The sequence below is a fragment of the Gymnoscopelus braueri genome (genome assembly GCF_963280865.1).
Source record: "Gymnoscopelus braueri genome assembly, chromosome: 19".
NCBI lineage: Eukaryota > Metazoa > Chordata > Actinopteri > Myctophiformes > Myctophidae > Gymnoscopelus > Gymnoscopelus braueri.
In genome coordinates, this window is record NC_137621.1 from 12,209,468 (window position 1) to 12,221,967 (window position 12,500).

The window sequence follows — 12,500 nt, forward strand, 5'->3', positions numbered from 1 at the left end:
TAGTTGGGCAGGCGACCGCCTGCCCTGCCTCTCTACAGTGGGTACGCCACTGCTGTGAACTGGTCCACTGTGAACTGGTCCACTGTGAACTGGTCCACTGTGAACTGGTCCACTGTGAACTGGTCCACCGTGAACTGGTCACGCACATGTGTTGGTGTGAGCAGAAACCTCTCACCACCAGTGGTGGGAGAAGTACTCGGCTGGTTTACTTTAGTAAGAGTAGCGATACCACAATGTAGAAAAATACTCTCTACCAGTTACCAGTTAAAGTCCCACGGGACTGGGGCTGATTTTAATTACTGTGTGTGACTGCGTAGCTTAACATATAATAATAGATCTGAATGTATCAGTTAATGTATGTTTTGGTCATCTAAATCTGCAAAGTGGCTAAATTGATCAGAGCCTCGGTGTGTGTGTGTGTGTGTGTGTGCGTGTGTGTGCGTGAATGGTTTTGATCCTAATCTGATGATTATTTGATGCTAATCATGTTGTGTTAACACCGTCCATCTCTGCTCATTAGGATTATTATTTCTTTGGTCATGTGATGTTATCTGTCTCTCATCGTGTGTGTGTGTGTGTGTGTGTGTGTGTGTGTGTGTGTGTGTGTGTGTGTGTGTGTGTGTGTGTGTGTGTCTCTCTCACTCTGTCTGTCTGTCTGCCTGCCCGCCCGCCCAATTGATTCCATTTATCTTCCTTAACCGTGACCAATCAGCTACGAGGAGCGGGCGCTCTACCTGGAGGCCATCGTTCAGAACCACCGGGAGGTGATGACGTTTGAGGACTTTGCGTCCCAGGTGTTCTCCCCGTCGCCCAGCTTCTACCCCATGAGTGGGACAGGTGAGATGTTCTCCTGCTCTCCGCCCGTCTCTTTGTGTCAGCATCAGCAGCACCATTCATTATGATGATGTCCACCTCTCTGTCTCATCATCATCATCCTCCTCTTGTATGGCTCTTTTCTACTAGGAAGGGTACCTCCGAACCTTCCATAACTTGAAACTTTTCCAGAACCAGTTAAAGTTGAATTCCGTCCAACGTTTTTCTTACCTATTATATGATATTATTATATCCTAGGACGAGTGTTACAGTAGAAAAAATGTATAACTCCATCCCGAGTCGACCGCGGCTAGTAGAAAAAATGTATAACTCCATCCCGAGTCGACCGCGGCTAAAAACCCGAGCCTATGGGACTTGAGCTAAAAGGCTATTTTAACACATTGGGTGCCAGAGTTGTATTAAAAAAGTGACGTTGAGTGCCAGAGAGTGCTACGCTGTTTACAGCTGCAGACTCCACGACGAGCACCCGATTGTAAACAATATATGCGTGCACGATGGTCGATGGTCCTGGCTAACGCCTGGAACAATAACATCTCTCACGCGAGTTACCAGGGCGGAGTGATCTCGGATCGAAAATGAGTGGTTTTCCCCACTGTATCTTTTCTGCAAGGAGATAGAATGGGAGCAGATTGGAGACAGTTTTTTGGCACGGTGATCCATCTGTCCCTTCCTTCTCAGAGTCACCGTGGGTGATTCCAGAGCTGCGCTAGCCCCCCCCCCCCCCCCCCCCTTGTGAAAAAAAAATAAAAGATTGATTTCACGTAGATTTACGGTTTTGGTACTTATCGTAACTTTTTGCAAAACCGTAGATTTACGGTTTTGGCACCCAAGGTGTTAATAGCTTTTTACTTTTTGGTGAGAAAACGTATGGACAGAAAACCCTCCACAATGTTTTTGTCCCAAATGGGCCGCCGTAGTGTTGACAAAGTGACGTGGATGACGTCACAAAGGTGAAATCTTGCGAGACTTCCGGAGAGGCGCGTCCAACATAAACACTGTGGAGTGTTTTCTGTCCATAAGAACGTTAGATCTCACAACAACAAAAAAAGACCCATAGGCTCTGGTTTTTAGCCACGGTCGGGACTCGGGATGGAGTTATGATTTTTTTCCTACTGTACCACTTCGTCCTATGATATCATAACATCATATAAAAGGTAAGAAAAACATCGGGCGGAATTCTCCTTTTAAGTTCTGAGATGGGTTTTTTTGGTTTACGTTTCCATTATAACCAGAACTACCCCTGAAGGGGAGTAGTACGTCATAAAACTAAAATGTCATAAATCTATAACATCACATGCGTCGCATTCATCTGCTATTTTCTCTTCTCCTCCACCACTTATTTCTCTCTCTCTCTCTCACTCTGTCTGTCTCTCTCTCTCTCGTCCTGAGCACATGCTCACTGATGAATATCAAACGACAAGCCGAGCTTCAAACCCCTTCGCCCCTTGTTTCAAGCAAACCTGCATCTTTTCCATGCAATTACTCTCCTATGAATATAAGCAGCCTTGTTAAATGAAGGTCACTGTGTGTGTGTGTGTGTGTGTGTGTGTTCATGATACTCGTCCCCCCCACTCTTCAGAGATCCAGCGTCCGCTAACTAACAGCAGCATGTAGCTTCCCAGCGTGTCACTTTAACCAGAAGGGAGAGAGGACAACACGTCTTATCTCTTGCTCCTACAAGCTCGGATCGATCTGCAGCCGTTGAGCTGCAGATCAATACAGGATTGCACTTTTCCACTCCGTTTGAACTGAAAACACATTCTATTGTGACAGATAGGAAGCCTTAGATATCTTGTCAACGTTCACGTCTTTCAAAGTGCGTGTGCGTGTGTGTGTGCAATATGTGTGTGTGTGTTTGTGTGTGTACCTGTATTATGATACCTGTGAGGGCCAAATGTAACCACATGTATAGTAGAATTTGAGAAATAAGACGTTGCGAGAACCGTTTTGCTCAGAGAATTGGTTGTTTTATGGTGAAAACAAATATGTTTTTACAGTTAGGCTTAAGGTTATAAAACGATTCAGGATATGGTTAGTTAGAAATAGGATTAGACAATTAGAGGTTCAGTTTAACCCATTAAGACCTGGAACGCATCGGTGTCACTTTTTGATTTGAGCTAAAAAGTATTATTCTACACTTTGACTATTCAAAAATAGCAGATATACAAGCTCATAGCGTGGCACCGAGTGCTGCGCTACAAGCTTGTAGATCTGATATTTTTTGAAAAATCTTGAAAATGTGTGCAAATATTTGAATATATATTATTTTATTTATTTTAACTAAAATCTTTGCTTCTGGGGGTCTCTGGAACAAAATATTTTGAGATGGGGGGTCCGCTGCCAAATTCCTATGGTTTTGGGGGTCCTTGACATGAAAAAGTTTGAGAACCACTGATATAGAAACGTACATTTTTCAGAAAACCGTTTTGCAGACATTTTGCAGAATCGGCTTCAGGTCTTAATGGGTTATGGGTTAGGGGTTAGAGTTCTACTGTACTTAGTTGCGCGCCGGTATCGTGCGCCAAAAATTGCTAATCTACAACAAGCTCACAGCTCTTAGCCCTGCAACGCGTAAGCTCGTAAATCAGCTAATTTCGGCGTCAGGATTAGGGTTTTAAAAAATGGCAAAAATGTGAACCAATGGTTCACATTTTGTTGTTACCTAATTTTACCTATTTTGTAAAGCGTGCTTTGAAATGTTTATATACTTTTTGACAGTGCATGAGGGCATGTGATAATTAAGTGTGAATGATGACGCCGTGTGTACTGTGTACCCACCTGCACATTGTGTGTGCGTTGCTGTTAATGTGTGTTTGCTGAGCCTCACATGCCTTCTCAGAAGGCAGGTGTGATGTGGAGGCTGTTGCCTCGCCGACAGGAAGGTGTCCTGCAGAGCCACATTTTACATGACGATTAATTGTCACACAAATAGTTGCGATTAGCGATTTAATCGTGTTTTTGTCGTTGAACGCAATATTAACATATGAATATAAATTACATTTCTGTTTGGCTTTTATAGGCTTTGAAGTCGCACAGGGCAGATTATGAGAAATAACCTAAATATACAAAGAACTGACTGACAAGTTTATCTCCAAATTATTTAGAGTGTTTAGATATTTAAAAAAAAGTAAAAGCCCTTACATTCAAAGTGTTTGTACAGTAATAGGGGTCTCTCCGTCTCTCCGCCTGTTTAGTAAACAGAAACTACATTTTCAGGTCAGGATACCAATTTTGCCCAATCTAGCGGACTCTGGAGTAATGTCGACTCATAGAGTAGACGGATGTGAAACAGAAAAGTACCAAAAATCGCGGTGCTGCTCCCTCTTTAAAAAAGCTCTCAACAGATTGTCCACACACACACAGTTCTCATCATCCACAGCAGTGGTTCTCACCAGTGGTTCTTGAGGGGGTTCCAGGTGGTCCCCAGCTAAATGATGGAGAGATGGTAACCAAATGGACCCTTATAGATCTTTAACTCTTGAGAGTGTAAAATGAAACCAAACGGACCCATAAGGGTCCGTTTGGTTTCATTTTACACTCTCAAGAGTTAAATTATTGTTAAACATCTGCATTACTTAATTTACAAGAAGTCTACACAATTAGAGGATGTATAAGAATTGTTATTTTGATCAACGTTTGCCTGTTGTCTCTCCTAACGGTACAATACATCAATACAGCATGGAATTGTGGGCAAAATCGTATCCAACGATAACAAAATATTCCACGTTTTGGGGTCTGAGAGGCTAAATGTCATCAAACGGTGGATCCGTGGCTCAAACGCCGAATAAATAATGGACCTTGATATGAAAAGTGTTGAAAAACCACCGATCTATCTGAAACGGATGCACGCGTGTAGGGGAGAACATAAAGGAGATGAGGGCAGGCGGGGGAGGAAGGGGGCAAGGAGAGAATCCATCCATAGGAGAGGGGTGGAGGGCTGAGAGAGAGTGAGGTATAGGAAGAGAGAGTGTGAAGAAAGAGCTGGTAATTACCCGACCGCCCCGTCGTTCAAGTCTGTTAGCTGACGATGTGAGGCTTTTTTTCTCAGAGGCGTCGAGGCGTCTTTTGTAGCCGGGCAGAGAGAGGGGTGAGAGAGGTTAGACCGGCTTGAGAATAGAGTCATTTTTCTTTGCCACTAAATGAGGGATTTGTTTCGCGGGAGGGGGGAGGGCGGGTGGGGGGTGTGTGAGAGAGAGACAGTAATGTAATGAAGTAATGTCGCACCTCTTCAACCCCTGCGGAAACTCACTCTGAATGGCAATTTGTACATCCACCGGAATATGCCCGCTTAAATAGATTAACAAATTAATGTGTGTACTGTGTGTGTACTGTGTGTGTGTGTGTGTAATGTCTGTGTTTCATTCTGAACATTTTCTGTCTGTCAGCTACATTTGGGCCTGAACATTTCAGTAATGCAGTTCAGCAATTTCACATATATCACCTTCACCTGGCAATCTTCTACACCAGGGATAGGTTTTAACACACACATACAGGCATTCACACAAACACACGCGCACACACACACCACGCACACACACAGGCATGCACGCACACACACATGCATTCACACAAGCACACACACACACAGGCATAAACACAAACACGCACGCACGCACTGTTACCACTGCTAAAAAAAGAAATTTCTTTGTTGTTTTTCACGCAGTCTCGTCCATATTTGTCCTTGGTTCTGCAGGTATAACATAATATAATTTTGACATGTTCTTGTTCAACAGATGTAGCTGGTGGTGACCCAATTGAAGTCTTTGACTGTGTATTTCACAATTAGAGTATATTATACACTGTAAACGCAGTAGATATGAACGAATGTCATCAGTCACTCCTGTGTTTCATAACACTAGCTTTTTTCCATCGTTTGCCAACAACGTGGCTGTGGTGTCCGTCTGGCTTTAAAACACTGCCCCTCATTCTCACCCCTGTGTGTGTGTGTGTGTGTGTGTGTGTGTGTGTGTGTGTGTGTGTGTGTGTGTGTGTGTGTGTGTGTGTGTGTGTGTGTGTGTGTGTGTGTGTGTGTGTGTGTGTGTGTGTGTGTGTGTGTGTGTGTGTGTGTGTGTGTGTGTGTGTGTGTGTGTGTGTGTGTGTGTGTGTGTGTGTGTGTGTGAATGGATTGATCCTAATCAATCCTAATCTGATGATTATTTGATGCTGATGATGTTGTGTTAAGCCCATTCAATCCGGGAACGCATCTGTGTCACTTTAGCCCATTATTATACACTTTGGCTATTAAAAAATAGCAGATATACAAGCTCATAGCGCGGCACCGAGTGCCGCGCTATGAGCTTGTAGATCTGCTATTTTTTATTCAAAATCGTGAAAAGTTGTGTGTGTCTGTCGTGAGCGCCTATGCCAGTTTATCCACCCGACCTTCCATCTTGTATGTCTTGTTGAGTCGCTGCTTCTTGCCCCTCATTGCAGTCACTAACATATCATCCATGCTCCATGCCACAGCCTGCAGGCGTTGGCCTGGGATGCAGTGTGACTTCCAGGGATTCCCCTGGGCCAAGCTGGACTGTAAGACTCTCTCTGCCTGCTTCCTTCCACACGCTTTAGGCATGACGCCCCCCCCCCCCCCCCGCCACCATCCATCCATCCATCCATCCATCCACCAGCTCCCTGTCAATGTACACCAGTGTTCATTTTGACAGCAGGTTTAGTTTTAGTCATAGACTTTGGAATATTCAATTTGTCTACGAAATTGACAGTATATTTAGTCGTAGTTTTAGTCATCATAGCTTAGTGTTTATTTTCTTTTTAATTGGTTTTCGACGGTAGGTAGTCGACGAACATTTTCCGTCATAGTTTTAGTCGACGAAATTAACACTGATGTACACGTCATCAAATAGCTGCACTGGGGTGCGCTTGATTTAAAGCACTGAAGCGCACCTGCTGTTGTCTGTGTTGTCAAAGTGTTTCACCCAGCTTGTCAGCTCGTCCCAATAATGACCTTTGAACCCTGACCTGGCTGCCCGGTGTCCTATCACAGCTTCATCCACTATGACCCTGAAAGCAACCTCACTCTAAGCTCTGCAACCTCACGCCATGCTGAGCAACCTCACTCCATGCTGTGCAACCTCACTCCATGCTGAGCAACCTCACTCCATGCTAAGCAACCTCACTCTAAGCTCTGCAACCTCACTCTAAGCTCTGCAACCTCACTCCATGCTGAGCAACCTCACTCCATGCTGAGCAACCTCACTCCATGCTAAGCAACCTCACTGTAAGCTCTGCAACCTCACTCTAAGCTCTGCAACCTCACTGTAAGCTCTGCACCCTCACTACACCCTCTGCAACATCACTACACCCTCTGCAACCTCACTGTAAGCTCTGCATCCTCACTCTAAGCTCTGCAACCTCACTCTAAGCTCTGCAACCTCACTGTAAGCTCTGCACCCTCACTGTAAGCTCTGCACCCTCACTACACCCTCTGCAACCTCACTACATGCTCTGCAACCTCACTTTTTTTTTATTGGTCATTGTTCATAAACTAAACGTATGCTATCCAGGTACATCTGTGAACCTTCTGCCACCTCTGTGGGGGTGGGGGGGGGGGGGGGGGGATAATTTTAAACTATTTATTGTCAAAACGTATTATGTGAAACCAATTCCTGGTGGTCAGAGCTCTTCAGGAAGGTGACGGTCTCTGCAGAAGCAACGTTAAAACACTGAAGGGCTCCCCACACCCGCTAGAGACCTATCCCCCAAAAGCTTGAAGTCTTATGCTGTGTTGTTTAGCCTACCGGTGACATGAAGCTACAGACTGACTGGTTGTTACGTGGCGTTAAAGTTAAGATGGATATACGTTTATACATTTTTTTAAGCTCTCCAATTATGAGATGAAGTCATATGTTGCTGTTTTTCACCATTGCAATTCAATATCAATTCAATTAAAAGGGCTTTATTGGCATGAGAAAACATACGTTTACATTGCCAAAGCAAAAGTGGAACAATACAATCAAAACAAAATAATGTATGTACAATTAAAATGGAATAGAAATAGTGTACACAGACCTGCTGCATTGCAACTGAGGGAAATATAACTTACAAAACCATACTGTACGAATTGTGCATTTGCTGTCGGAGATAGTTAGCCTATATATCCACATATGTATATTGCCCTCTCCCGAGTGAGGCTTATAACAAAGACCACGTCATGGGAGTGGCTGTTTTGTGGCTTCGTTACAGGTAGTCTGAACACGAGCATTACTTTTGAGCCCATTCATCACTGCTGTCTCAAACCCCTTTCTGTTAAAACATCCTCAACCATCTCCTCACTGTCTAACCCGGTGCCACCTGAAACTGTCCTGTATAGCAGACAGATTGATCGGGTGCCACCGAGTCAGCAGGGACATTGCAGAAGTGTCTCATTTACCTACCTAATCATATGTGTGTGTGACTGTATTTTTAACCATGTATGTTTTGCATCCCTTCCAGTGACCACCACTAACTACTTTGCCACACAAGCTGTCTGGAAAAAATTATATATATATATTATATATATGTGTCGTGTTGGGGAGCCGCTGCTGTGTGTGTGTGTGTGTGTGTGTGTGTGTGTGTGTGTGTGTGTGTGTGTGTGACCCTTCTCTTACACAATGCTCTACTCTGTTTTTTTCCTTTTTAGATTAAAAAAAATATCTTAAAGGTCCAATAAGGGTATTTGATGAAGGTAAGCCCCTCGATCAGTCGGTTCCGATCGGAAAGCTTGCCGTTTTGCCGGCGGTCTCTCCTTTTTTACTGTTATACCTATTACCTTTCTCACTCCTTCACTCACCTTGGCTGGTTTCTTCCACACATGCCCCCCACCCTCCCCCCACCCACCCCCATCCCCCCTTTCTGTTGGTTGGATACTAACCAAAGCTTTATTTATCCAGAGCTGTGACAAAGGGAATGGAGGCTCTTGCTGGTTAATTGAGAGTGATGCACGGCGGTGGACAATTAACACCCGACTACGTAGCAGCATGAACAATACAGCTACACCCCCCCCCCCCCCCCCTGCGCGCTCCTCGCTTCTGCATGTGGTTCGCCTTTATCTCCTCCTCCCCCTCCCCCTCCCCCACCTCCTCCTCCTCTCCCATCGTTTCCTCCTGTCAGAGAGGAGAGGAGAGGAGAGAGGAGCGTGGCTGTTTGCCCGGGGCACAACTCTGAGACTCAACACCTGCCGCACTGCCTGGAAGACGCCTTTGTCGTTTAAAAGCCTTGTTTGAACTGTGCTGCAGGGCACCAATGGGGGGAGCAGGGGGCCATTTAAAGAGACTCCCCTTTGTTTACCATGCTCTCTGTCTGTCTCTCTCTCTGTGTGTGTGTGTGTGTGTGTGTGTGTGTGTGTGTGTGTGTGTGTGTGTGTGTGTGTGTGTGTGTGTGTGTGTGTGTGTGTGTGTGTGTGTGTGTGTGTGTGTGTGTGTGTGTGTGTGTGTGTGTGTGTGTGTGTGTGTGTGTGTGTGTGTGTGTGTCTGTCTGTCTGTCTGTCTGTCTGTCTGTCTGTCTGTCTGTCTGTCTGTCTGTCTGTCTGTCTGTCTGTCTGTCTGTCTGTCTGTCTGTCTGTCTGTCTGTCTGTCTGTCTGTCTGTCTGTCTGTCTGTCTGTCTGTCTGTCTGTCTGTCTGTCTGTCTGTCTGTCTGTCTGTCTGTCTGTCTGTCTGTCTGTCTGTCTGTCTGTCTGTCTGTCTGTCTGTCTGTCTGTCTGTCTGTCTGTCTGTCTGTCTGTCTGTCTGTCTGTCTGTCTGTCTGTCTGTCTGTCTGTCTGTCTGTCTGTCTGTCTGTCTGTCTGTCTGTCTGTCTGTCTGTCTGTCTGTCTGTCTGTCTGTCTGTCTGTCTGTCTGTCTGTCTGTCTGTCTCTGTGTCTATCTCTGTCTGTCTCTCTCTCTCTGTGTCTATCTCTGTCTGTCTCTCTCTCTCTGTGTCTATCTCTGTCTGTCTCTCTCTCTCTGTGTCTATCTCTGTCTGTCTCTCTCTCTCTGTGTCTATCTCTGTCTGTCTCTCTCTCTGTGTGTGTGTCTGTCTCTCTCTCTCTGTCCTTTCTCTCTCTCTGTGTGTGTGTTAGGGTTTAACATTTTCCGGGAAATAGCTAATTTTAATTCCCGGGAATTTTCAGACCTTTTCCCGGGCTTCCCGGGAATTCCCGTTAAAGGGTAAAAAAAAAAAAAAGTACCCACTAAAATGCATTTATATGTAGATACTTAAATAGCCAATTTTATATTGAGGTGCCCAAATGTCCCTATTGTGTCCACCTATGAACTTGCACTAATAATGACTTAAGTTGATTTTTTAAATCATATAAATATAATATAAAATATAATATAGTGCCCTGGCGGAGATCTGCCATGTTGCGCAGCAGCGGGTGAAGACAATTAACTTAAACGAGGAGCTGCGCTGTGTACCCAAAACGCACTCAAACAATGTCAAACTCTAGCTGCTGAAATAAACGTTCCATTTGTATCATTATTGACAAGAGAATTTGCAAAAGGATTATTTATTTATTGTCCATCAGAGCGCCGGTGAGGTCACAGCTTATCTCTTTTGTAGGATATTGATTTGATAGCCTAAACTTGTAATTTGTTTGCAGTTATTAATTTATATTAGGCTACTTGCTGGATATTGAGACTCCATTTTGGGATGTTGGCTGTATGTTGTCAAATGTATTAATCTATATTTTGTTGTTGATCAAATGTCGGGTTTTGTAGTGTGATTTTGATGTGCACATGCATGCGCTGCCACTGACAATCAATGAGACAGACAGCTGTTGTGCAGTTCACTTGTTCTACTGGGTAGTTCTAGTAAAATGGTAGTTTGAACGTTCTAAAATGCAAGTGTGGGTATAGGGTAGGCTACATTAATGATGATAAAAAAATCGGACCACCGACCACATCGGTCTAATTCTCTCTCTCTCTCTCTCTCTCTCTCGCACGCGCTCTCTCTCTTGCTCTCTCTCTCTCTCTCTCTCCAGTCTCTCCTCTCTCTCTATCAAAAGCATTGCTTGGCTTGCGTGCATTTTAAGCTGGAATATAGGCTCGAAATCAAACCTACCCACTGTTTATGCAGCGTTTCACTTGATGTTGAATCTCAACTAGTCAACTGGTGTCTACCGTTTGACAGCAGAGGAAACGGTGAAATCAGCGTGCGCAGGGCAGGCAGGGGGGCATCACGGCCACTTGTCTTTTATTTTGTTCATTACTGTTACATTCAGTGCGTCCCATATTGGTTCTCACAACGGGACGATGGGACCCTGCCCTGGTCGGCAACGCGACTTGGCTAATTATAATAGTAATTCCTCCGCGCTGTAGATAGGCCTTTCTACTAATTAGTATTCATTTCTAACAAGAAAAAAAAAAAAAACGGGATCCCGGGAACCGAAGTCAGTTCCCGGGACGGTAAATAACCTCGGAATTCCCGGGATTCCCGCATCCCGGGATTCCCGGTGTTAAACCCTAGTGTGTGTCTCTATCTCTGTCTCTGTCTCTCTTTCTCTCATTACTTCTATGAGTGTGTGTGTGTGTGTGTGTGTGTGTGTCTCTCGCTCTGTCTCTCTCTCTCTCTCTCTTTCTATGTGTCTCTCACTCTCCCTCTGGAATGAGCCTGGCCACAATGCATTGTGGGCTGTGTGCAGAGCAGGAAACAACAGGTCGGTGATGAGGAGGATAATGATGATGCATTAGTCTCACGATGCTCACCATTTATTAATTTATTATTTTATCTGTCAAACCCACCAACTTCCTGTCAGCAGAGACCAGACTAGAACTGTAGAACATGCTGCAAACCACAGTACAGTACACTTAGTGGATGAGAGGAGTCCTCTGTGTGTGTGTGTGTGTGTGTGTGTGTGTGTGTGTGTGTGTGTGTGTGTGTGTGTGTGTGTGTGTGTGTGTGTGTGTGTGTTACACCATACATGTGGGAACATACTATACGTGTGAGACCCAAATGTCCCCATATTTGGCTTACAAGTAGGATGCAGATCAGGTTAGACATTTAACGCATTAAAACCTGAGGCCTATTCTACAAATGCCTTCCAAATCAGTAGTTCTCACAATTACAAGATCTTTCAAAAAGATTTAAAAAAATAGAAGATGCACAAGTAGCGCAACGCGCCGTGCAAGTGACGCGCTGTAAGCTCGTAGATCTGCTATTTTTGAATAGCCAACGCTAATATCTAAATAAAATATCACTATCACGGTTTTAGTGGGTTAAGGAGGTTAGGTTTAGGGGTTGTGGATAGAGTTAAATTATACTTAGACGCGCACCGATGTTGCACACCAACAATTGCTGATTTGCAATCATTGAGTGAGACACTGGTGCACAACTCAATATGCAGTCACTCAGGCTTTAGGTTTACAATTAGAAAGGGACAAAAAGTTGTAATAATGGCTTTTAAAAAATTGCCATTGCAAATGTTGATGTCCTCGCAAGTATAGTGTGTGTGTGTGTGTGTGGCAGGGGAGGCCTGCATGCATCACACTACTGGCCCTGTAGACTAGAGAGGTCTTTATCTTTGAAAGGTAGACCCCCCCCTCCCTCCATCACATGTCTACACTGCACAGGAGGCAGATGGAGCTTCTTTGTAGATGCAGAGGAGTGAGAGAGAGAGACTCGTTTATAGAGGCTGTGGGCTTTTTGTCTTGTTTTATCCTTTAGTGCAGGAATGGGCTGAGCCCTATGGGTG

General features: G+C 44.7%; 1 protein-coding gene across 1 annotated transcript in view; it reads left to right on the forward strand.

The window, feature by feature from the left end:
* Nucleotides 1–12,500, forward strand: part of ralgapa2 (Ral GTPase activating protein catalytic subunit alpha 2) — a 224,708-nt gene that overhangs the window by 207,354 nt on the left and 4,854 nt on the right. The window contains 1 exon segment of the mRNA XM_080414999.1: nt 713–837. Within this exon segment, the coding sequence (XP_080271125.1) occupies nt 713–837 (125 nt within the window).